This window comes from Peromyscus leucopus, chromosome 8a (assembly GCF_004664715.2).
Source record: "Peromyscus leucopus breed LL Stock chromosome 8a, UCI_PerLeu_2.1, whole genome shotgun sequence".
Lineage (NCBI taxonomy): Eukaryota > Metazoa > Chordata > Mammalia > Rodentia > Cricetidae > Peromyscus > Peromyscus leucopus.
The window spans coordinates 42,226,494-42,253,525 of record NC_051085.1 but is presented as its reverse complement, the minus strand read 5'-3'; the positions used below and the strand labels follow the sequence as shown (position 1 = coordinate 42,253,525).

The following is a 27,032-nucleotide window of genomic DNA, read 5'->3' as shown; positions in this document are numbered from 1 at the left end:
GCATATTTTTTCCCCTCATGGATTGATTGAATTCATTTAGGACTTAGATATCTCCTTCCTACTGTCTAGTTTCCATGGACATAAAGAAGTCAAATGCAGAGGGAGGAGATTCGTGGCATCCGCAGTCTGAGTGGCATTGATGTGCACAATGTGCCTTGTCTTGAGGCTGATTGACCCTGTTAATGCCATTTGGTTTTAACTTCCATATTTGTGGGGTTTTTTGTTTGCTCGTTTGTTTTTGAGACAAGGTTTTTCTATGTAGCCCAGGCTGGACCCAAACTAAGATCTTTGTGCCCTGGCCTTCTGGGTGCTGGGATTATTGGTGTGCCCTACTGCGTCTGACTTGGTTTCTGCTTTTAATTGGAAAACTGACTTTCTTCTCATACTGAGGTAGTTCTTTGTCAGAAAATAGGACTCTCTCTCTTCCCTTTTCTTCCCTTCCCTTCTCCCTTCCTTCCTCTCTCCCTCGCTTTCCTTTCTTAACAGGATCTCACTATGTAGCCCAGGCTGACTTAGAACTGGGTAGAACTCATAGATCCTCCTGTTTCCACATCCCAAGGCCTGGAATTTCAGGTTGTGTCACAGGGCATGACAAGAGTAGGATTTCTTAAAATATGGTGGATTTAAACATACAGATTCCAGGGACTGACGGATGTGGCTGAACTGGAAGAGTGCTTGGCTAGGCCAGGGTTCAATCCCAGTGCCACGTAAAACCATGTGTGGGGGCACCTACCTGTAATCCCAGCTTTGGGGAGGGGGGTGCAAGAAGATCAGAAATTCAAGAGGTTCACTGACACAGGGAGTTTGAGGCCAGCCTGGGCTACGTGAGTTCCTGTCTCAAAAGAGAACAAAGACAGATTCCTATCCCCAACCCCAGAAATTAGTGTCTGGGGAGGGATGAAAAGATCTCCTAAGGAGAACGCCCCTCTTGCGTTTTCTTTCACCAAGCTGCATGATTTATTCACAACTCGAGGCTTCTCATGGATCAGTGTTTCGTTCTGTCTTTCAAAATGTCACACCAGGAACCACTTGCTCTGGTACCCCTGCTCCTCGCCCAGGTTACGTCTAAAAGCCCAGTTATGCCCACGAAGGACGTCCCATGGAAGAATTAAGCTTCTTGGAAGCACGGAGTGACAAGACCAAGTGAGAAGGTGTTGAACGCACAGTAGCTAGCTGCCGTTTAAAGGCACCAAGTCGTAGCTGAAATATGTGGGTGCAAATGAACTGTGGTTTAGAAAAACGCATAAAAGCGGGGTGGGGTGGGGGTGGGGGGTGGGGCTAGAGATATAGGTCAGTGCTTGAGAGCACTGGCTGCTCTTCCAGAGGACCTGGGTTTGATGGCCACACCCACATGGCAGCTCACAACCGCAACTCCAGTTCCAGTGGATCCAACACCCTCTGCTGGCTTCCTCCGGCACTGCATGCACATGATACACAGGCATATACGCAGCCATACACAGAAGATAAAAAAAATAAATCTTTAAAAAAGACTCATTTTTTTTCCGTCTTTGCTAGCGGACGTGGGTGCTTCTTTGTTGTATGTACATGTTTGTGGCTTTGTATGCCTGTGTACATGGAGGCCTGAGGCCAATGCTGAGTGTCTTCCTCAGCCGCTTACCACCTCGTCTTCTGAGACAGGGTCTCTCACTGAGCCTAGGTTGACTGGCCAGCCAGCTCTAGTGACCGACCCTCCTTGTCTCTGCCTTCCCAGCCTTGGGTGACAGGCATGTCCTGCTTGTACCTGGCTTCTTCCCTGGGTGCCAGGGAGCTCAACTCAGGGTCTCACGTTGTATGGCAAGCACTTTACCAACGGAGCCGTCCCCTCACCTCTGTGCTAGGGGTGCGCACTTTTGTTGGGGTTCTGCAACAAACGACACAGCAGCCCTGTTCTAGATGATTCCCAACCTCGGTGGTTTTGAGGAGCACCTGCTCCCCAACACATTGCAGACTCATAGGGAAATGCTTAGGTGTCTCTCGTAGGTTAAAGCAGTTAGCCTCGTTCACATTCCAGGCTCCCTTCGAGAAACTTTTTCCTACAAGTACGAACTCCATAGTAATATTACATGTGCACCAAACCCTGAGGCCCCATCATGCTCTAGTTTATGTGATTCAACTGAAGTAAAGTGGGAAGGGCTGGCAGCGGCTTGGTGGCCTGTGTGATACGAGACTTGAATGGCTGTTCTCACAGGTGTGTCCGCTCTAAGGACAGCTAGAATTGGGAAGCCTGTTCCCACACCTGACTGTCTAGAGGGAAGAAGGGAGCAAGCACAGAACATACCAATGGCAGGCCCTCCTTGCCTCTTCTCTTCCAAGATGGCCACCAGGTCTTTGTGAGTGGGCTTATGTTGACTGGATGGTGGCTGCTCTAACTCTGGGCTTCTCACTTTCAAAAGCTGATTTGCCTTCTTAATCTTTTGACTATACTGCCTTGCCATCATAAAGACCCTGCTCTTGGTCTTATCTGTGGCCTCTATCCCAAGGTCAGGGCTTTCTGGGTCTGCTTGGGGCAGGTTGTAGTTGGCCAGGTCATAGGGACTGTCCACAGGAGGCACTTCCCTGGCCAGAGAGAGTGGGTTAAGACTCACGAAGGAGCCTTCTGTAGAAATCAGGTCGTCTTCGCGGGAGCAGTTGACCCCGCTGGCTCTGGAATCCCGGCTTTTCCCAGGCGTGAGAAAAGTCTGGCTCCCAGGAAGGGACAGCATAGATGTGGCATGTCCTGCATCTCTGCTCAGCTCGCGGGTATTGTCCACATACAGCCTCTCCGGCACATCATCCTTGCTCACAGGAAACGCTGCGAGGAGGCGGTCTCTCGCTTTGTCTTCATTTTTCTTGATGTAATTTTCCAGGTCGTTCCAGATTTCATCTACTTCTTCGGACAGCTTGTCTGACAGGGCCTTATCTGCAATAGGCAGGTTACAGCGGGGAGAGTCATATAACAAACTCAAGTAATCAGTGTCCGAGGGTCCCTGATGGTAAGACACATCGTCCTCACTGAACTGGAGGCTGTCCTGGGAGACAAAGGGTCTCAAGCTGTCACAGCATGCAAAATCAGCTTCCAGACCCAGGAAGGTGCTCCTCTTGGGCTGCTTAAGGGTGCTGCATTTGAAGTCCAGTGATGGTGGGTCTGGAAGCCCTATGGTGTCATAGATGTTTTCTTCTACTACCTGGAGTTCATGTATGCTTTGGTTAGATGCCTCTTGACCACTGGGAGCTGCCTCTTTCTTTGGGTAGAGAGAGCTTGTATTGAGGCTAGCCTGCCTCTTTGAGAAGGCTAACTCTGGAGTGCTCTTGGGGCGAACAGAGTCTCTAGGTGATTTGGGGAGAGAGAATTCAGCTTCATCCCGCTTAGCCACCATTAACTTCAAGTCTTCGAAACTTATGTTATCATAGACGTGGTCGATGTCATCAATTGTCAACTCCACAGATGACCCAAAGGGAGTCATCCCTCCCTGGCCTCCTGGTTGAGGGCCATTCTGCAGTTCTCTCCTGGGACAATACTGGGAGCCATCACTGTCCCTGATTCTTACTTCGGGAGGGCACGTGTTGCTTTCGCCCGCGCTGCTGGCCCGCCGGACTATCCTGTGACCGGAAGTGGAGAGCTCTGCGGGCTCGATCAGTCCCAGGTGCCAGCTGCAAGGGCGACTCGAAGTGTTCTCTTCACACAACCTGGTGGAATTGAGATCCGAGGAGGAGGAAAAGGACGGGACGAACATCTGGTAGTCGTCGTCATCGTCTTCGTTCTCCTGTGGAGACCGGCGGCTGGGAAACAAGGACTGCCTGACGTGGTGATCCGTCCAGAGGCTTCTGATGGCCCCACCCCCACGGAGGAGACTGATGAGGGCAGTGTTGCTTGGCTGGCTGTTCCTCTGGGCAGGAGAAGGCGTGGCGGAAGAAGTCAGCTGGGAGGAGCCTTCTTCTCTAGAAATCTGAAGGAGACAGACACATAGCCACTGAATTATTGCACCACAGGGAAGATGAATTACTGACCACTGGGGGTATCTCACCCATGTAGCTAGACTGGCACATCGCTAAAGAAAATGACCACCAGACACTGTTGGCTTTCAGTTGAGTTGAGGGGCACTTCAGATTTTTGAAAAGGAGGCAGAAAGGGCAGGGATATTTATGTAAAAAGTGGGCTTAAGCAATTTGCAGATATCCTCTGTAAAATTAGTTTTCATGTTCAGTCTATGAACTAGGTATGGATATATCAGGATTATACAGAGGAAACCCAGGCTCCGGAACAGTCAGTAACTTTCTTTTCTGGTTAGTGGTAAGGGTAGAGGTCAAACCAAACTGACTCCACAATCTTTGCTCCCAAACAGAACAGAAGCGAAATACAGCGAGTGTGGTAGAAATCCACTGGATAAATGAGCATGCATTGGGGCCCATGCCTTAATATCTGCTCATATGCAAGACTTCAGGGAGCCTTCATTTCAATGTCTTACTCCTGAGAGTCTTTCATAATTTCTAGTCTTATCAGGAGCCTCTTCTCACACTCAGCACACTATTGTCAGGAGACAGAATTTTGCTAGTGAAACAGCACACTGGTAGCTTGTTTGTTTATTTTCCTTGCATGACTTTTGTCTTCATAAAGCTGTGTAGTTCTGAAGTGGACGTTCCTGGGTGGACTTGGTTGAGGATTGGTGTAAGGTTTCCCAGGCTGGAAAAGCTTTAACTCCAGCATTGACTTAGGTACCGAGAGGGGCTGGGCTCCCCGATTCTATCACAGCTGCGCTAAAGGTCAAGGTACCTGACCTAATTCGGCCACCCAATTTATGCAAAGATCAGAAAATAAGTTTCACAATGAAGAGCCAGTAAAGTTATAAAGTTTCAGATGAAAGCAAATAGTATCTGAAAAAACATGAGTGTGTCCTAGAGATGCTGAAATCACCTCCCAAGTCGAAGCTGGTTTTTAGACATCTGAAAATAAGACAGGGTCTCACTGTGTAGCCCTCACTTAGATCCTCCTGCCTCTGCCTTCCAAGTGCTAGGGTTTTGAAATGAAGATACAGCCTTTATCAACAAGGTCACATTGTCTCTCTGCTAAACCATGGTGTAAATGGGATTTGGGGAAGAGACGATCAGAGCCACATCCTTATGGATAAGGAGGGTAGATATTTAACCCTTACATGAGAAACTATGATAAACGCTCTAGAAATTGTCAATGAAGAAAACTCATCAGTGGCCATATTGGTGAAGTCACTCAGGTCAGGCTATAACAGCTCTCCTTTCCAGGGAATAAATCTGGGCACACAACTTCCAATAGGACAAAGCAGTTTCCTTTTTCTTCAGTGGTGAGACTTTAACCCAGGACCTCAGGCATGTTAGGTGACAGGCACAGCTCTACTAGCCACCATTCACCATCTCCTAATGGTTTGTGCCAGGAACACACATCCTCCTTAGATACAACTTGATATAGCAAAGTTTCACTGAATCACACATCATACCTGCTGCACCGGCAGAAGGATTACGTTATATTAGTTGTGATTTTTTTTTTTCTTTTGAGATGGGTTTCACTATGTTGCCCAGGCTGATCTTCAACTCCTGGATTCATTTATTCCTCTTGCCTCAGTTTCCCCTAGTAGCAAAGACTTGGGTGTGCTATTGCACCCACCTTAGGACCATAGTCTTCAAAGGGGCACCTCATCCTTGTGATTGACAGCCAGGGCTTTGGGAAGGGTGCTCTACCCAGGAGGTCAGGCGCTGGCTTTACCATGAAAGAGGTACAGGGCAGTGTGAGACTGACCGCTCTAGCTGTAAGTGAAGGTTACTGTCTAAGGGTGGTTACAGCTTCTGAGGTGAGATGTGGGCCACAGGGATGGTTAGAACTGCCTGAACTGCGAGAGATGAAATGGGGAGGGAGCGAGTTGAAAAGAATTAGTTTTCCCTTAAATCAAGACTAATTAGCTAAAAATGCAAAGTGACTAAGAACGTCAAAATGTCACGTAAATGGTGACACTTCGGGCTGGGGATGAGACCAATAAGAAAGGACATCGAGGTGAAAGGTACCCACAGCAAACCCTTCTGAAGAAATGTGGCCATGCTTACCTTCTGGATATCGTGTGCAGTTTCTGAAAAACAAAAACAAAAAAATTTTAAAAATGCTTTAAGTTTGAGAATTTAAAATGTATCTCATATATAGGTAAGCATTCATACTTTTATATGGCTTGTACACATATTGCTAATAATAGACACTCAAGAGCTTCATATCTCTTGGATCCAGTTTTCAAAAATGTCCCTCACTTATCTGTTCTACATCCTCTACCACAGCAGAACCACTTTATATTAAGGCCCAGAGCCATCTTCTGTGTCCCTGAGAGCAACAGTTCATGGTAATTGTCCTCAAAACTTCCTAATAAAAATATGAAAAAGAATGCCTGTGTCATAGGCCATGCGAGTCCCCTGAAGACCTGAGAATGTCTTTGTTGGTTTTTAGACATTTTGGGGCTTTAAATGAAGATGAAATCTTTATACAGAAGATCTCCTTGGCCCTGTCATGGAGAGGGATTTATGTAGGTATCTTATAGATACTCCAATAATACACATGTCATCATACAAGTGTTTAGTTAGGTAAGCTTATAGAGTACTTCTCTTCCCACAAATCTCTCTCCCTAGAGGTACAGTTCAATCTGGTGTTCATTTTTTCTGGGTTCCATAGCCACTGTCTCTCATCATATTGCAATATAAGTTGCTCTGTTGGTTCTTAAATAAAGATGCAATACACATCAGAGTATTTTCTGCTAAATCTATAGGCATGTGTTAGTAGATAGAGACCGACTTTATTCTTTTCAACAGCAGAACATTCCCTTATAAGTATGAACAGACTATTTCCTACTAGATGGGCATTTTATATCATGCTATTAAAATGCTGCAAAACCCAAATCAAGTTTGTTTCCTTATAGAACTACTCACTTATTGACATCTTAAGAGTTCTAGGAATATTCCTTCTTCTTGTTTTTAGGCAGGGTCTTGTGTACCACAGGCTGGCCTTGAACTTGCTATGGAGCTGAGAATGACCTTTCCATAGTGCATGAGTGGTCTATCCAGAAATTGTGGTTGTTTCTGCAAGTTTGTATGTTACACCAGGGGGAACACGGGAGTTGTACCAGGTTCCCTGAGCATGTGGAATGAGAGTTGACCTTTGAAAATACTTGGGACGAATACAGAGTTCTAGTCATACTTGTTGACACATCTATATGGGCCGAGAGGTCAAATTGTTGGGTAAAGGACAAATGACCACTTTGAACTTAAATGGGAATCACTAAATTTTGCTCAGAAAAGTTGTAAAAATTTACCCTTCCACCAAGAGTTTTACAATGTCTTTCCATCAAATTCAAAGCTTCCTTTCCTCCATTTCTCTCATTGAAGTGAATAGTTTTTCTAATTACTGAGACAAATGACTTTTTAAACTTTAAATTGTATTGGCACTTTGTTTCTTCTGGGAACCTGGGATATATATATATGTATAGACATATAGCATATATATTATATATGTTATTACATGTTTAGGGGTCCTTTTCCTTTTGCTGATAACCATTTCTCTCTATGATATATGCTAATTTTACATCTGTCAGACATGTTGCAAATAACTTGCACCAGTTGGCTGTTTTGCAACAGGATACTTCATCTTCCTGCAATCCGGCTATCAAACCTGTGAATCTACAATGCACCTCACACATAATTTTCTTCTATACACTTTGACAAAGAATGAAAAATGCAACTCTATTTTCAGACTCACCGCTGGTCTTCAACACTTTGTGTGACCGCGAGGAAGGCTCTGAGGGGAGAGCAAAGCCAGCATTATTTGCAAATCAATATTTGCCCTCATAAATAAATTAGTAGCTTATTGACATTTTTAAGAGCTTTAGAAATTCTTTTTTTTTTTTTTTTAATTTTAGACAGGCTTTCATGCATCTTAGGCAGGCCTCCACTATGTAGCTGAGGATGACCTTGAACTCCCGATCTTCCTGCCTCCATTTCCAACACAAAGATCACAGGCATGAGCCCCCATTATGTGGAGCTGGAGAAAGAACCCAAGGCTTTGTACATGTCAGGCTAACACTCTATTAACTACGTAACATCCCCGGACTCTAGAAAGGCTCCGTCCAATTTACTCAAATTCTCAGAGTTCAGAGATACTCAGGTGCAAGCAATTCACTCTGCTGACGTGGTAGGATAAACTAAAGGGTCGGGAGTCACGGAACAGAAGGGCAGGTGCCACTCTGCCAACCCACCAAGCAGTGGAACAACCTCTGCAGCTTCCGCTGCAGCCTATCAGCTGGCAACTTGCGATTTCATATTCCAGGCTGCTTACCTTACCCATGCTTCGGATCTCTCAATCTGAGCTCCCCCGCTTCCTCTTGACCTTTCACCTGTATTTGCTACCAGCTCATCGATGACTTTTCTCTCGAAAGCTAGTGACCACGATGCCATTCTCAGCCTATCTTGCTTCCATCCACCAGTCTAGAAAGCTTTGAGTGAGCTGACTCAAGTCACCCGTCTGCATCCCTAAGCCTGACCCAAGTCACCAGTCTACATCCAGGCCTTCCTCATTTCTCCCCTAGACTAGTATGGCTGCTGTGCTGGGGTGGGGTGCGGAGGCCCCTTGCCTATTTGGTTCTGCATGCGAAGCCAGCTTCTGTTAAAGGCATATATTCTCACAGTTGAAAAATCCTCCTTTTTTAATAAGCCTCACCACATTCACAGGTGTGCATGGCATGCTAAGCCTTCATGATCTGCACCCCTCTATCCTCATCTCACCATGTGCCTTGTCTCCTCCACCTCAGCTCCATCCCTCACTCCAGCCAGGCTGAGCTGCTGACAGTCGCTGGCTGCTTGTCCTGTGGCCTGTTGGCTCAAGGTCTAGGGCTCTGCGGGGCTGATTCCAGCTCTCTGCCTCAGCCTCACATGCCATCAAAGGTATCAGTCTTCGACTCCGTGAAATCTCTCTCCTTCCGGGAATCTCTTCATCTTTTCACTCTCTTTTCCATCCACATATGCCAAAGATTTATCAAAGGTATTTATTTATTCATTCCTTTTTTTCTGTCTCCCTCACAGAAACAGTAAGTGCTGTTTATCCCGGCATTCCTTGCTGATAGTAAAGGGTAAAGTGGACTTCGTAAACACTCCTTCATATAAAACCAAGCTTTGAGAGCTCAGAGAATACTAAGCAAACACATATCAAAATGTTAGGCTTGAATACTCTCGGGTGTATCATTCACAAGGTATACTTTTAACCACCAACCACAAGTAGGGCTTAAGGGAGTACTTGCCAATGGTGAGGTGCTGTATAAAGCGCAAGTCATTGGTTGATACATTTTATTTGTTTATTTAAGACGGGGTCTCACTGTGGAGTTCTGCCTGGCCTAGAACTTACTATGTAGATCAGGCTGGCCTCCAACTCACTGAGATCTTCCTGCCTCTGGCTGGGACAAAAGGCATGTGCCATCATACCTGGCTGGTTGACATATTTTATATTTACTGGGAGAGAGAAGTAGAGAAGTGTTTTAAAGAAAGGCTAGAGAGGTGTTTTTTTTTTTTTTTTAGTCTTCCTTTTTGGTAGCCTTAGCCTTTTTGGTAGATGTATTAAACTAACAACCCAGAAAATGCCTGTCAGTCAGCAAAGTACCCACTTCCTGGCCCTTTCGGCATTACAGTTCCCCTTCAACGGCAACTTCCTGCTTACCAGATTTCCGCCTCTGCCGATGTGGTGCAGGGCCTTCTTTGGAGCCACATGGCGTCCTCATCTGTCCCTCAGGACTGTACCAGAAGCCTGGATGGTCTGCAAAGAGGAGGGTGGCTGTAATTTTTTGAATTTTGTGCTACATCAGAAACACCAGTAATTCTCAAGTGATAAAGGTTCTTGTAGATAATCAGAAGGGACTTTTTTTTTTTTTAAATGGGTGAGTAATTGCATTGTAGTGCGTGTGTGTGTGTGTGTGTGTGTGTGTGTGTGTGTGTGTGTGTGTATATTTTAATTGCGGGGGAGAGGAAGAGTCAGTCCTCCATGGAGGCACATCTGACAGTTTTAGGACCTGTAGAAATCAGAATATTGCTAGCCATCGAGTGCATCACAGGTAAACCAGGGGAATCAAGGTAGAAGCGAACCCACATCTTAGGAAGGGATGATCACGTCCGCCCCAGCTGCTAAGATGGAGTGAACAGGGGCTAGTTTCCCACAACTGACATTTCACAAGCTTTGAGACACACAAACAGACAGCACCGTCTTCTCAAAGAATGCTAAGGGAACACAAAACTTACGGATGGCATCCATTTCAAGTATTGCTTGCTTGGCCTGAAAGAGAGAAAAAAAAGTAGATATAATTGAATTTTTTTTTCTCCAATTTCTTCTTTAAACTACCAAGTCTGACAGAAATCTTATCACATCTAAATAAATGGATTTTAGAAAACAAAAATTAAAAAAAAATTTCTTTTAGGCCTTAATACATAGTTCAGGGGACTCAAAGACTATTCTCATGGGGATTAGCAGATGCTGTTCACTGGGGGAGACCAGCTTCCTCTTAATTCCCCCCGGGTACTCTCTCTTTTTTTTTTTTTTTTTTTTTTTTGCTTTTTCAAGACAGGGTTTCTCTGTGCAGATTTGCACCTTTCCTGGAACTCATTTTGGAGACCAGGCTGGCCTCAAACTCACAGAGATCCGCCTGGCTCTGCCTCCCTCGTGCTGGGACTAAAGGCGTGCGCCACCACCGCTCTGCCCCCCCCCCCCCCCAGGTACTCTTGAGCAGGGAGAAATGAAAAATATGTAGATAGAGGTATAGAGGAGAGAGAGAGAGACAGAAACACAGGATAGCCTCGGGAGGGCCTGGGTCCAAACCCACCAGCCCCTTCTGTCTCTGCTAAAGGGCTTTTTAAAGGAATGCCAGTGGGTGGAGCAAAAGATCCCCCCCCCCCAGCACAGCCAAGTGCAGACCATCCCAGACACCTGGTGACCTTGCACGTGGTCCAGCCATCCCCTAGTGCAGCCCTGCTGGGTAAAGCAAGCTCAGATCTCACTGGGAAACCTTTGTGGGTTCCCACAGTTCACTTGGTACACTGCAGCGGAGACTGGCTGATTAGTGGTCACTGTCAACTTGACACAATTTAGACTCACTTGGGAAGAGAGTCACAATGACAGACTGTCTAGAGCAGTGATCCTCAACCTTGCAAATGCTGCGACCCGTTAATACAGTTCCCCGTGTCGTGGTGGCCCCCAACCATAAAATTTATTGCTAATTCATAACTATAAGTTTGCTACTGTTATAAATTGTAATGTAAATATCTGTGTTTCCTGATGGTCTTAGGTGACCCTCAAAGGGATCGTGACCCACAGGTTGAGAACTGCTAGCCTCGATCAAATTGGCTTGTGGGCACATCTGGGGTGGTGGTGGATTATCTTCTTGATTTTGTTAATTGGTATGGGGAGGCCAGTTGGTATGGTCACAACCCTGAGGCTGTCCTGAATTATGTAAGAATAGAGACAGTGAGTTCAGTAGCAGGCCTGTATTCATTTCTCTCTGCTCTTGACTGTGGGTGTGACGTGAGAAGTGGCTTTCAGCTCCTGCCTCGGTTTTCCCGGAATGATGGAGTGTAACCTGAACTGTGTGTGAGCTGAAAGGAACCCTTCCTCCCCAAGCTGCTTCTTCCGTCAGGGTATCACGGCAATGGAAATGAAGCAAGATCCAGACTGCAGCATCCATGGCCTTGATGTAGAGATACGCTTTATACAGAGCCTGTACGCGTGTTCCTGTAAACTTTAAATCAGCTCCAGGGGTTACTTACCATATCCAACAGGTCGATCGTCTTATATTGTATCGTTCAGGTGAGTAAAAAAACCGACCGCATGCATACTAAGTATAGCTGCCGTTCAGTTGCTCTCACGTTCCAGAGCGACCTGAAGGGAGCAGCTCTCACCTCTCTGGAGCTTTCTCAACTGTAAGGTGGGATTTTTTGTTTGTTTGTTTGTTTTTCGAGACAGGGTTTCTCTGTGTAGTTTTTTTGGTGCCTGTCCTGGATCTCGCTCTGTAGATCAGGCTGGCCTCGAACTCACAGAGATCCGCCTGGCTCTGCCTCCCAAGTGCTGGGATTAAAGGCGTGTGACACCACTGCCCAGCTCAGCTGCAAGGTGGAATAGCAGGATCTACCCTTCTGAGTGCTGTTAGGACCAATTGACAGGCACAGGCATGGCCCCCGTCTCTACCCTTCTGGGGAATGGAACCTGATGCCTTGAGGCTTCTGCTCTCCACACACTTAGAAGTTCTACCCAGAATACTTTGGGGTTTGCTGTTCCTGTATGCGGCCAATGCTCAGAGACTTAGAAACAGGTAAGCGGAACTGTCTTAACCCACCATTTTGCCAACTGATTCAAGGGGGCGCAGAATCAGTTGAGGTGACATTTCTTGCTTTTTAATAGTGTTTACATTTCCCCTCAGGGTAAAGTAATTTAATCTACATACACTATGCTATAATAACTAAAATGACTCTGCTTCTAATTTGCTGCGATCTATGATATCATGCAAAACTATTTGGCCTGAGTGGTAATCACATGTAATTAAAAAATAAAGATGGAAGCACAGACAGGAAAAACCACTGAGTTACCTTAACTTTGAGAAAAAAAAAACAGTTGCCTATTTCATTCAGTTGTATTTCTATGTTATATTTGGAACTTGAGGTTACTAGTTGGAATGAATTTCAAACACAAACGGTAGCTTAATCTCTGGAAAGTGGCTTCCTCGGTCCACATTAATATTTAAAATGAAAAAGCATTCACGCCATCTTTATGCTCAATTAATTTGGCTCAGTTTATAAACTATACGTATAAATGGGGCACGACGTGACTAGTTCCAAGAAATTCCCTTAACAAAGTTAATCCTTAAGAAGGCATAAAATCCCCTTCAGTCTTGTAAATCATTTCAGGAAAGAATTCTTTCCACGTTGTCCACTAGGTGTCAGCTGAAGCCCATCCGGGAGCTTAGCGGTCTGGGTGGAGGCTGGCAGAATTCAGTGATTCATCAACAGCTGTGTTGACATTAGAAGACCCGGTTATACATGTCTTGCTGTTTAAAGTGTCCCATTATATATTTGTTTGATTTCACAGAAATAAATATATTTTGAAAGCTTTAAGAAAACAATTGAATAGTCTTGATGAAAGATCTAAAAAAAAAAAAAAAAAGCCACCTTCATTTAATAACCCTACTTAAACAGGGCAAGGAGTTATTTTTACCATTATAGTGGATAAAGTATACTAAACATGTTTGTTTTCGTTTCTAGTGGGGGAAAATATGGTTTAGAGGCTCTTTGGAGCCAAATTTTGATTTGGGTTGGAATCTGAATTTGGCCATGCACTAGTTGTAAAACTTGGACAATTTGCTTCCTGCTTCTGAACCTCTGATTTTATTCTCTAACATGGGAAGAACATGACCCACCCATCTCTAAGATATTTTACTGAGTGTGAAGTAAGAATGCAGTGTACTTATCACAATGTATATGTGTTCAATAAGTTGTAAATTAAAATCCATTTTTGATCCTCAATGGACTAATAACTTGGGTGAAAAGAGTAATTGTATTGTGCCTGTATCAGTTGTTTTAGGCACCAAGGGAAAAGCCACCAGGAATACACAGAACGGAAGGAAGAGGACAGGCATGTAAGCTGTCTCATTTGGTAATTGACTATAATTGCCTTTCAAAATCTTATTAAGCAATCTGATTTTCCCAGGATTCTTGTAAACAGTAGGTGGAGCATAGCAAAGACATGGTGCCATCTCTCCGAAGGGCATTGCCTTTGAGTAATCATGAGAGAAGGCAATCACTGTTCTGCACGAGTTCCCTTGTATCTCGCGACACCTGACGAAATCAAACTCGCGCCTCAGTCTAAGCACATACCCCTGCATGTTCATTTCCTGAACATAAAGCCACTGCTGGCACAGCTCCTAGAGACCAGGCTGAACATCTTTTCAGAACATGTAGAGGGCAAGCTGTGTACATATTGTGGGCATACTGGGTACACCTGTGATCCCAGCAATCAGGAGGCCGGAGGTCGGGGCGGGGGGAAGGGGTGGGGTGGGGCGCATGGTTGGAAGTGTTCAAGGTTAGCCTGGGCTACATAATAATACTCTGTCTCAATCAACCAACCAACCAAAGGCAAATTTCTTCTTCCCTAGAACTCCTTCCGATTTTTTCCACCCACCACCATTTTTACAACTGATTCTATTTTCTGTTCAGTTTCTCTTCTCTTGGTCCCATCACCGACATGCCATCATCCTCACAGATGGCTACTCACCCCTTCTTCTTAGGCTTTGCTGCTTTATTTCTAATAACCATTTCCTCTACTCCACAGTAGCAACAGGGCAGTAAGCCCCTCCTAGAACCTGAACACAGCAGGATGGCCCGGCCTCCCAGGTACGGTACCAGGGAACTGTCTTCAACTACAGATTCCATGTTTCCCGATGAACCAGCTGACCACAGACCGGAAGTCTCTCCTCCGCTCAGCCAGGAATCATAGTCACTAGAGCTACAAGCTCATGAACATGGGCCCTTCTCCTTATTGTAGGAACCTTTCGCGCCCCAGCTCTGCCACCCCTGGAGAGGAACTCCTGAGTGCCATAGTTCCTTCCAGCAGTTTCTAGGTTGCTGAGCAATTTGTCACGACACCGTCACGCGGATCCACGTAGCAGCCTCAGGTGGGTCATTGGTGCCTTTCCGAAAGGAGCCGAGTCACCCTGAGTAAGTAGACCTTTTTCTTTAGCAGTGAGTCTGACCCTCTCCACTTTCGAGCACCTACCCCATCGCGGCTCCATCCCAGGGGATGACGTCATCACCCACACCAGCGTCTCCGGCCCTTCCGGGTTTCCTAATTCCCCTCCCATTTCTCTTCATTCTTCACTCTAGCTCAGGGAACAGGTTTTCAACTCTTTCCCAGGCTCCATCCTTTCCACCTCCCGTGACAAACGGCCCTTCCTCACCCTTGCTGCCTCCTAGTCTTCCCAGACAGCTCACTAACCTACACCATGTTTTCCACCCAGATAGCAAGCCTCGTTGTGACTGAGTGGCTCTCTAACTTACACCTTTTCGAACTTTGTGGGGGGGGAAAAAATGTCTCCACCCGGCCTATTTCTCCTCTCTTTTCAACCCAGTGCAAACATTCTCAAATCCACATTCTGCATCTGTTTGGACCCCTCAAAGCTGCTTTTCTTTATCCCTGTTGCCCCCTCCTCATCAGGTCCCCTCCTCCCGGTGTGCTCCCTCTGGCAGCTTTCCAAGGACCCCTCCCCCAGCAGATGACACGCTGGGATTCTCAGGAGTCCCTGCTTCCTTTATACATTCTTGTGGGCCATCCCGTCAAGCTATAGGGCTTCAATCACGGCTTCTCCTAATCCTGGACTGCCAGAACCTGAATTTCCACCTCCGTTCACCCGGCCAGACGCTCCTCTGCTCCCATCCAACCGGTTGGGTGTCCTCTGGTTAAGTCCCAACCCCAAGCCCTTCCTGCGCCTTCTGACTCAAGCGCTGTCTCAGAGGCTGACATCTGTTCCCTTTGCCTGGGCGGCCCTATCTTGCATCTGCTCCCTGTGCCGTGCTCCATAGGCGACTTGGCTGCCTTCCCCTTCCCCAGCCTCACCTCTGCCCTATCTCCTGGCGCTCTGGTCCCAACGCCAGCTGTGTTTGGGGAGCAGGGTGTCACTCCGGTTTTGTTTACTCTGTTGTCTCGGCCTCCATTCCCCTCCCTCTCCCCAGCTTCACAAGCACATTCCTCATCCTTCACGAAAGCAGGAGGTCCCTTTTCCTTCCTCCCCCTCACTGGCTGGAGCTGAACACGTTGTCCTTCTGCCCCAGGCCACCTGGCTTTCAGCACAATTGTTTCCCCACGTCCAGCACACAGATCTGGGTTAGGCGGGCAGCTTGCTCTCGCCTGGTAAATTCCTTTCCTGCCAAACTGGGCTTGGCTTCCTGCTGTTCCCACAGGACCCAACAGGGCCTCCTGAGGCTCCCAGGCCTCCTCAGAGGAGGTCCCATATTTTCTATTAGCTTCTTTATAGTCTTTCACTTATATTTTCCCCCCTTTTATCCTCTGGGCGGGGTGGAGGGGGGTGGGGGGTTGGGAAGAGTAGTTAGCAACATTGCCTCCATAGCCAAAGACGTGTACATCTGTAGTGGGTGCCATTGACTCCTCTGTGTTTATATATGTCAATGTACAACCTCTGAAATGCCTTTTTTTTGTGGACAGGGTTTTGCTTGGCCATCCTCCTGCCTCAGATTCCTGACTGCTGGGATTAAAGGCTCCACTTTGAAGCTTGGCCTTGCTTCCCGTCAGACTCCTTGCTAGGGCCTGGACCTTTTCCGCAAGCGTGACCGTGTGCTGACTTGACCTCGCTCTCTTACCTTAGCTGGGATCTTTGCGGCATGGTTCTCCAGAATGAGCCTCTTCAGGTGCAGGACCCAGAGCCGTTTGTCTTGCTGGGATTTGGCCTATGGGAGGAGATTTAAACAGTGAGAGGTGAGGCCACACAGAGATGGTGGCCGGGCTCTGGGCACCTCTGCGATGCAGGGACCTAGGAGTGGACCGCTCTGTTTACCTGAACTGTGTGCTGCAGCTTGGGGTTCTTGTAGTGGAAGACACTGAAGCTGAGCGGCTCCTTGGGAATCACCTCCACAAGCATGAGGTTGCCACACTGCAGCGGAGGAGAGCACGGTGGGTGAGGCACACTTGGGCACGCCACCAGCCACCCCCCTACCTCACCCCCGGCCCTGCATGCCGCCCCGTGAGGACCCACCAGGATGTGAGCTTTGTAGGTAAACGTGTCGTCTCTCTTCTTTGTGATGAGAAGCAGCTTGTCCAGGAGGAAGAGTGTCCTCTCATTCTTGGCTCTCTGGATGCGGAAGGTCCCCTCAAGCACCAGCTCCCCGTAGCTGGTGAGGTCTGGCCCCTTCCAGTTGGTTAGCAAGCTCTGGATCTCCTAAGCAAAGGGAATTTCACTTCTAATTAGACACCAGGCACACTGCAACGCATCGCAGACTCAGTGACGGGTCACTGAACCTCAAGGATGGTGACCGACAGAAGCCAGTGTTTATGGGGGCAAGGCTGTCAGTCTCGAGGGTTACCTGAAACGAATCAAATCGTCAGTCGCTGAATTGCCAACTGCTCATTGCCATTCTTTTTTTTTTTTTTTTTGAGACAGGGTTTCTCTGTGTAGCTTTGCGCCTTTCCTGGAGCTCACTTGGTAGCCCAGGCTGGCCTCGAACTCACAGAGATCCGCCTGGCTCTGCCTCCCGAGTGCTGGGATTAAAGGCGTGCGCCACCACGCCCGGCACATTGCCATTCTTTAATGATCCAGTGTCATGGCTGGCATCGGCGGCTACACCTTTCCAAAACTTCACAGGGTCGTCAGCAGTGTGCTGCCGTCACAGATGGCACCCTCCTCTAACTTGTCTCATTTTCTTCTCTTTGAATTAAAACCCTTCAAGGTTTAACTTGAGAATGTTCTAGAAACTGAGTTCCATACCGTACATAAGTAACTCAAAACTGAAGCCTGGGTAAAACCACAGACATTTTTCTCAGGGCTTTTCCAACTTCAAGTTCATTTATCCCGAAAGGAAATGGACATAGCTGGATGGACATCCCGTGTGAGCCTGGTGCTCATGAAGCCATGAGAGTGTGTCAGATCCCCTGGAACTGGAATTAAGACCATTGTGAGAATTGTGAGCCTCCATCTGTGTGGGTGCTGGGAACTGAACCTGGATCCCCCGCAAGAGCAGCAAGTGCTCTTAGCCACCTATCCCTCTACCCAGGACCTTGTTTTTAAGTGGCTCATTTTTTGAAGAGTCTAGAACATAACCAAAAGTTCCTGCAGGGGACGGGGTGTGGGGGGGCGCGCTGAGAATTTAGGGTTCATAATACGGCCATGCATAATCTATGCGCATATGCTGCGTGGCTGTGTAAGCAGCCTGTATGCATGCACAGAGCTCCTTTCAAAAGCAGACTCTGTCGGCCCCTTACTTTCTCGCTGTCACCTCCCTTTCAGAGGCCACCTCCACGAACTTCTCCCTCTCTTCACACTCCCTTAATAAACTCTTAATGTAGGCTTTGTTGTATCTTGTGGTCTGTCACACAACAGATGGACCTTAGCAAACCTGTCGTCACATGTTAAAGTTGGAAAAAACTAAATGTTCTTGAGATTCGTGTCTCAAGTGAAATGCAAAGGAACTGCTCCAGTCTCCAGTCCCCTCATCGAGTCACCTGCCCTGTGACCACCCTAACACTGTATGTCATGGCGTTATATAAACCAGTCAGAGAGGAAGAGGGGCATTACATGTCCTTAAATAGTTCAGAGAGAATTTGCTTTTAGCAAGAGTTGTAATTGATTTGAAATGATATCAGAAAAAAGCCTTGGGAGACTCATATTTAACCAGGGTCATCAAAGGAGCTATAACAAAATTATTAGTTTAAAAGTGATAAATTTTGTCCTACGTAGCCACTGTCATCAAGGGTCGGTATTATCCGTGTCCTGACCCGTCTTCAGGGAGAACTGCGGTGAGGACTGTCAATGAGGGGCAATACTCCGCAGCCTGAGCATGTGACTCAGAAAACAGTGATGATGTGTCGGAGCCCTCGCTGGGAACCGTCCCCCGGCTCACCTGCAAGCGGACAGCGTGCTCATGCTTCCGTTTCATGTCATTGATGTGCCAGGCCACTCTCTGCATTGTGTCTATAGCATCAAGCACCACATCATAGCCTTCTGTGTCCTTGTCAAGGTGGTTTTCTATTTCCTTTAAAAAAAAATCTGTTATTAGTTCTTTCTTCCCATGTAGTCAATGAAGCAAATGGCTTCATATATATATACCTCAAAAGGCAACAACAAGGTAATTTGGGATACACTCAGTTACCATTCTTCTTTTTTTCCTTCATTAATAGTCATTTACAAATATCAATTAAGTTTTTGTAAGGATCTTGATTACTCAGAGGAGCTAAGATCTTGGATTTTTCTTGATTGATGGCTACCTGATTCTCTAGAGGATGTCTTATATGTCTTATATGTGACACAGTTTAGCAGAGATATATCCTGCGAGAGGTGTTTTTTTTCCAAGAACTGTGTTTTTTTTTTTTTTTTTTTTTTTCAAAAACAGTGTTTTGTTTGAACACTGACTCAGCAAACTTATCCTACTAAAGCTTCTTTTTGTTTTTTGTTTTTTGTTTTTCGAGACAGGGTTTCTCTGTGTAGTTTTAGTGCCTGGCCTGGATCTTGCTCTGTAGACCAGGCTGCCTGGCCTGGATCTTGCTCTGTAGACCAGGCTGGCCTCACTCACAGAGATCTACCTGCCTCTGCCTCCCAGAGTGCTGGGATTAAAGGCGTGCGCAACCACCGCCCGGCATCCTACTAAATCTTGAAGGTCACTAGGATTAACTCAAAAATTAAGGGATTATTTCTAGGTGGCTTCATAAGATAGTGTGGTGGTAATCTAATTGTACAGAATTATTATTTTGATTGTATGTTAATAAATAAAGTTGTCTGGGGGTCAGAGCTATTAGAGCCATAGCAAGAGTGTGGCGGTGGTGGCACACACCTTTAATCCCATAGATATCTGTGTGTTCAGGGTCAGAGCTATTAGAGCCATAGCAAGAGTGTGGCGATGGTGGCACACGCCTTTAATCCCATAAGATCTCTGTGTGTTCAGGGATACAGCCAGCATTGGAGACATATGCCTTTAAGACCTAGGGGGCTGTACATTCAGACAGTGACGAGGCAGTCATGTGTTTGGGTTTACAACCAATGAGAAGGCAGAACAACATACTATAAAAAAACAAGCCGACAGGAAGTAGGTCTCTTTTCACGAAGCTGGGACAGCAGGAGGAAGGGTGAGATTTTAGCTCTGAGCTCTGACCTCTCGGCTTTCTCTTTTACATTGTTTCTGTGTTTCTTATTTAATAAGACGGTTGGTTACATCAACATCTGGCGCCCAACGTGACAAGAATCCATTAAAAACTGCTTGGCTTGGCGGCAGGTCTGCTTTCCCGCAAGGGCGGCAGGCGGCCCGCAGCGGAGGCGGCGGCGGCGGCACGTGGCGGCCGGCGGCGATCGGCTTCTTAGTCCTTAGCCTGGGTCTAGTTCTGCTTGACCTCAGGCTGGACTATCGGTGAGCTGCTTGCTTAAATCCTGCTTGCTTAAAGCCGGTGCTACAAACAACTCAGAGTTGCCCTGCCGAACAGGGCCCTGCCTGTAAAGCCAACGCACGTGGTCGGAGCTTAAGGAAGCCAGACCCAAGCCTTGATTCGGCACAAGAGGGAACACGTGGCTGCATTTAAACTTTAGCCAGCTACGCTTTCTTGCGCTCTCTCTCTCTCTCTCTCTCTCTCTCTCTCTCTCTCTCTCTCTCTTTGGATTTACACCTGGGACACTAGGTGGCTGCTTTGAAAATCCCCTCGGATTTCTACTGTTCTACGCAGATTTGGTAAGTCATAACATATCAGATATTTTAAAGGAAACTATCTAAAAGAGAATTTTTTCCACATTAAAAAAAAATGGGTTTTATGTGTACATTGGAAGAAAATTGGTTTTTGTTCAAAATTTTAGGCAGTCTGGCAATGGAACAACTATATAATATTAGTATTGGTGGAATTATGCACCTTATCACTATAATAATCCACATTTTAATATTTAAAAAGATAGTCAATTTAAGTGCCAGGATAACAGCTTTAGAAGAACTTGCTAAACCTGTAAAAATTCAGACAGAAGAAATTAACAGTGAAGTTGTTTCAAGTCGGGATCATAAGGTTGCAGAAAGAAAGCCTGTTTTCACACAGTCACCCTTAATTTATCCTGTAACCGTACAGCAGATGCCTGATCAAATGGCTACACAAAATAATTGGGCTCCAATTGAAATGTTGGATTTAAAAAGGTTTAAGGAGGCAATAGTATCTTATGGCATGCATTCCCCATATGTAAAGCAAATGTTAAACTCTTGGTCAACATATAATAGGATAGTACCACAGGACTGGCGGGACCTGGCACAAGGTGTTCTGGAACCCAGCCAGAGACTTCAATTTCTGACTTGGTTTAAGGAGGAGGCTAAAAACATAGAAAAACAATGGAGGGATAAAGGAATACAAGTTTGCCAGGATCAGCTTATGGGCGAAGGCCAATATGCTTCAGCACAAACACAATGTTTATATGATGTCCAAACCCTAATTTTATGTCGAACGGCAGCCTTGAATGCATGGGACAAAGTTGAGGAACCAGGAAAAAAATCTGAGTCATTTACAAAGGTGAAGCAAGGCCCAAAAGAGTCTTTTACAGATTTTTTACAAAGACTGGCTTCAGCAGTAAAGAGAATGGTCTCGGATTCAGAAGCTAGTAAGGCAATAATTGAATCTTTGGCCTTTGAGAATGCGAATGCAGCATGCAAAACAATAATCAGGCCATTAAGGGCAAGATCTGCACCTATGGAAGATTGGATTAGAGAAACAATTAATGTTGAAGCTGATGAGCATGATGATACATGGGTAGGAGAAGTAATTTCAAAAGGTTTGAGGAGTGTTAGATGTTTTGGATGTGGAAAGCAAGGACATTTGAAAAGGGACTGTAGACAGGTCATTCCCAGAAACAATGTTTCTTCAAGGAACAATGGCAACAGAAGGCCCCTTCCTTCTGGAGTATGCAGAAGGTGTGGTAAGGGAAAACACTGGACCAACGAATGTAGATCAACAAAGGACAGACAGGGTAATCCTTTGCCTCAGTCTTCGGGAAACTCCCAGAGGGGCCTCAGGCAGGCCCCCAGTGCAAATCCAGTTCAAACCTTTCCTGCAGCCATAGAGGAAATGCCTGCTCTGGAGAGCGATTAAATAACCAAATGCCTATTGGAATAAATCATGCTGGTCAGGAAGATGAAACAGAGAGAATAGAAAATTCAGGAGAAAACATAAAGAAAATTTTTTGGCAAACTTCTATTAATGAACAAAGACCAAAATTAACAATAAAAATAAATGGTGTTTTGTTGTCTGGTCTGGTAGACACAGGTGCGGACGTTACCATAATTGCACCAGAATTTTGGCATCCAACTTGGCCTCTTCAGGAGGTAAACGTTCAACTGTTAGGAATTGGGACATTATCTCAGGTGAAACAGAGTGCAAGATGGCTCGAATGTATAGGTCCAGAAGGACAGAGAGGAAAATTAAAACCATATGTGGCTAACATAACTATGAACCTGTGGGGTCGAGACTTGTTGCAACAATGAAATACTCAGATTAACATCCCTCCAATCTCAGAAACAAATCATAAACTAGCACATGTTACTGAGAGAAATATTAGAAGATATTGTTCTAATGAGTGGTCACCAGCCATCCATATTATACAAGAACAGGGCACAATAACTGATGATCTTCCAAAGACACCAACAGCTCTACCTTTAAAATGGTTAACAGACAAGCCTGTATGGGTCCAGCAATGGCCTTTAACAACAGAGAAACTCCAGGCTTTAGAAGAGCTGGTAGAAGAACAGTTAAATGCTCAGCATATTGAAGAATCAACCAGCCCTTGGAATTCTCCTGTATTTGTTATTAAAAAGAAATCTGGTAAATGGAGAATGGTAACAGACCTTAGAGCAATTAACAAAGTAATTCAGCCAATGGGCTCTATACAATCTGGGATGCCTTTGCCTACTCTGTTACCAAAAGGATGGCCTCTCATAGTTATTGATTTAAAAGACTGTTTCTTTTCAATACCCTTACAAGAAAAAGACAAAGAAAGATTTGCTTTTACAGTGCCTACTTATAATAATTCTCAACCGGCTAAAAGATTTCAATGGAGGGTCCTCCCACAGGGAATGTTGAATAGCCCAACTCTGTGCCAATATTTTGTACAACAGCCATTGGAAGTGATACGTAAAAAATTTTCTAAATCTATAATTTATCATTATATGGACGATATTTTACTAGCTGACTCAAATGCAGATACTTTAGAAATAATATTTGAAGAAGTAAAGAAAATTTTGCCTTGCTGGGGATTACAAATTGCTCCTGAAAAGATACAAAGAGGAGATTCTATTAATTATTTAGGATATAAAATAGAGCTACAAAAAATTAGACCCCAAAAGGTGCAAATTCGGAGAGATAGACTACAGACTCTTAATGACTTTCAAAGATTATTTGGAGACATTTCTCATCTACGAACTATTGTTGGGGTAAAAAATGATGAACTGACTAATCTGTTCAGAACCTTAGAAGGTGACAAGGACTTAAATAGTCCAAGAGAATTATCACCTGAAGCTGAGAAAGAATTGGCCTTGGTAGAAAAGAAAGTGCATGAAGGACACGTGGATCGTATTGATCCAAAGCTGGATTGCATTTTGGTTATTTTACCTTCTAGGCGTTCTCCTACTGGAATATTAATGCAGAGGGAAGATATTATCTTGGAATGGATATTTTTACCAAATAAACCAAATAAAAAATTAAAAACTTACGTGGAAAAAATCTCTGACTTGATTTACAAAGGAAAATTGAGACTTCGTCAATTAGCAGGCATAGACCCAGCAGAAATTGTCGTACCATTAACTAAGGAGGACATTGAAAAATTATGGACAGAAAGTGAACCTTGGCAAAGAGCTTGCAGTAATTTTTTGGGAGAAATTAACAGCAAATATCCCAAAAGCAATAGAATTGATCTTATAAAAAGAGCTGAATGGATCTTGCCTCAAATTGTACGGCAAAAACCCATATCTGGAGTTCGTACATTTTATACAGATGCCAACAAAGAAGGAAAGGCTGGTTACAAATCAGAAAATTTAAGTAAAGTGGTTCAAAGTCCGTATAATTCAGTTCAAAAATCAGAATTGTATGCTATTCTGTTGGTATTAATGGATTTTTCAGAACCTCTCAACATAGTAACTGACTCTCAATATGCTGAAAGAGTGGTGTTACATATTGAGACTGCAGAATTTATCCCTGATGCTTCAGAATTAACTTCACTATTTATTCAATTACAAGATACAATCAGGAAAAGGGATCATCCTTTATATATAACTCACATTTGATCCCATACTGGTCTGCCAGGTCCTCTAGCACAAGGCAATGATGAGATTGATAAATTATTGATAGGAAATGTGCTGGAAGCCTCAGAATTTCATAAAAAACATCACGTCAATAGTAAAGGTTTAAAAAAGGATTTTTCCATAACCTGGCAACAAGCCAAAGAAATAGTAAAGAAATGTCCTACTTGTTCCGTCTACAATCAAACGCCATTACCAGCAGGATGTAACCCAAAGGGTACTCAGAGAAATGAAATCTGGCAGATGGACGTGTTTCACTTTGCAGAATTTGGAAAATTGAAATATGTACACCACACTATCGATACTTATTCAGGATTTCAATGGGCAACTGCTTTGAGTTCTGAAAAGGCTGATTCTGCAATCACTCATTTGCTAGAAGTTATGGCCATCATGGGTATACCTGCACAAATCAAAACTGACAATGCTCCATCATATGTCTCTGTTAAAATGAAACAGTTTTTTGCTTATTACAATATAAAGCATATTACAGGCATACCACATAATCCTACAGGTCAAGCAGTTATAGAAAGATCAAACAGAACTCTAAAGGATATGCTAAATAAACAGAAATGGGTAACAAAAACCCCCAGAAATAGACTGCATAATGCTCTTCTAACTTTGAATTTTCTGAATGCCAATGAGAAAGGAACAACAGCTGCAGAGAGACATTGGATAATAGAAAAAACTACAGAATTAAATCAGCCTATATACTTTAAGGATGTGCTAACTTCAGAATGGAAACCAGGGTATGTATTACATTGGGGACGAGGTTTTGCTTTTGTCTCTACAGGAGAAGATAAGCTGTGGGTACCATCAAAATTGATAAAGGTTCGAATTGAACAAGAGAGACCTCTTAATTAGAGGAGGTGATAGTTCATCAACCAGCATGAACATTCAATTTAAACTAACTTGTATCAATAAAACATGCCTTTTCATTTAATCAGATAATAACTTGCCAAAAAGGAACATCCCCAAAATTAGTCTTGGGGAAAGGTTTTTGTTTTTGTCTTTTAGGAGAATGAAGGTTAAGGAATCTGAAGAACACTGGACAAATGAGACAACTGAAGAAAAGGGACAAATCATCTATCCCAAGAAACAGAGTGAAACGGTGTATGGGTATATATTATCTAAAAAATTTTTTATGTCTTCCTAAATGTTTGTTTCTGCTTTTCTCTAAAGATTTAACACTATTGGTTTTCTAATAGTTCCAATTCAATTAAAATTTAAAGCTGACTTTGGAGTTGGAGAATGGCTCTCTCCTTCTTTAAACTCAAGCATGTTGTTAAAAGGAAAATGCAAACTCCCTGTATCATGCCAGAATAAGAGCCATCTTCTGCTATGGTACAGGACAAAAGCAAAATTAATTAAGGGACTATTCTATTACTAATCTCAACTCTTTGATTCTATTCTGATTCTTTAAACTTTTCTCAAAGTATAAATTTTATATCAAAATTTACAAGATTAATATATATATACATTTTAAACTTTGTTAAGATATGAATGGTCACATAGAGTACTAACTAATTCTAGAAAAAAGGCTAGCTGCATATATATGTTTTTGTGTTCGAGTCTCTTATCAGTTTTCTGCAGGAAATCATGGCCAGGCCTAACATCAACTGAAGTCTCCAGAAAGAAGATGGGGCCCCACAACAACAACAATTCCACGTGGACAATAATAATATCATTAAGCTGACAAACATCATCCATAGATCAGCTTTGAACTACAAGGTGCTCAGAGCAAATTTGAGATGACTAGCTGAGATGATCCAGTCTCAAAGACTACTTGAATAAGGACTTGAGATAAACCCTGAACTTTGGCATTATACACAGACTGGATAATGAAGGATATAGTTACCTCTCCTAGAATTTGACAATTAACCTAAAATTTTTCTTTCAGGATAAAGAAAACTTCGCCCATACCCAGCAGGAAGCAATTTTAAGAATACGACGCCCACATTCCCAAAGAGGTGGTGTGGGGCGGGTGGTCTTTTGGTCTTTTTAATGGGTTTTGGGTCTGGGATAATTTTCAGTATTTAGGGGGGTTGGTTACAAGTTATTGTCAAGGGTTAGGAAAAAGGCTAAGCAAAGGAGATTAGATTTAAGGTTCTTGTTTAAAAAAAAAAAAAAAAAAGAAAAGAAAAAGACAATTACTAATTTTAAATACTTTACATTGGATTGGATTGTTTTATATTGTATACAAATTTGAAACTGATATTGCTAGAAAATGCTATATGTATATTTCTAATTGTATTTATTCCATCCATTTAACAATGTAATGCAAATTTCTGATCCTTGAATGTTATTATTATCAACTATTAGGATATAAAGAAATGAAAGCTAGTAGTTAGACATTATCATAGAACTTGTAGTCAGATTAGATATGTTTTAAAAATTAAGCAGAGATGTTTTAGACAGGTCATCTTCAAACCCTTCAGAGATCTACAGAATATGGCATTTAAAATGTTTTAATAACTTAGAAAATTTTTCTTTTTTGAGACATGTCAGCTCCTGGCAGTACTAATCTACTTCAGAGAAAATATGGGCATTGAAGAAACTGCATATGGAGTCAACTTTCCTTGTGGCAAAAGTTAGCCACTGGACAACAAAGTATCCTCGAATCAACAGGACAAAATGGACAGACAGAACACTAAACAAGGGACTACTGATTCTTGCCAAAACAAGTGTGGTTATGGCTTTATCAAAAGGCATCTTCTGAGGCCAGGACAATACGGCCCCATCCCTGAAATGGCCTTCGCATCCGGAAAAGGTACGGTGCCCTTTTCTTCAAAGCAGCTTAACAGGCAGAGGGCCGATGGATTCTGTTGTACAATGGAACAGCAGCTAAAAGCTCATGCCTCTCAAAAGTAGACTGGCATTTAATAGAGGGATGTGGAGAAGAAGGGGATGCTGAGATGAAGCCATATATACACAGCCAAGAAGAATGGACAGCTGAATTTAAAAACTGTCAACAATTTCCAGAATTTAAAATCCTGAATCATGAC

General features: G+C 44.2%; 1 protein-coding gene across 6 annotated transcripts in view; it reads right to left on the bottom strand.

The window, feature by feature from the left end:
* Plekhg1 (pleckstrin homology and RhoGEF domain containing G1) overlaps positions 1–27,032 on the bottom strand; it is a 217,061-nt gene that overhangs the window by 5,842 nt on the left and 184,187 nt on the right. For all 6 annotated transcript variants that reach the window (XM_028858215.2, XM_028858214.2, XM_028858208.2 and 3 more), the window contains 9 exons: positions 18,628–18,759; positions 16,767–16,949; positions 16,569–16,664; positions 16,375–16,461; positions 10,261–10,294; positions 9,686–9,781; positions 7,739–7,777; positions 6,049–6,071; positions 2,279–3,926 (listed from right to left, as the gene is read on the bottom strand). In XM_028858215.2, the coding sequence (XP_028714048.1) occupies positions 2,279–3,926; positions 6,049–6,071; positions 7,739–7,777; positions 9,686–9,781; positions 10,261–10,294; positions 16,375–16,461; positions 16,569–16,664; positions 16,767–16,949; positions 18,628–18,759 (2,338 nt within the window). The remainder of the gene's footprint in view (positions 1–2,278; positions 3,927–6,048; positions 6,072–7,738; positions 7,778–9,685; positions 9,782–10,260; positions 10,295–16,374; positions 16,462–16,568; positions 16,665–16,766; positions 16,950–18,627; positions 18,760–27,032) is intronic.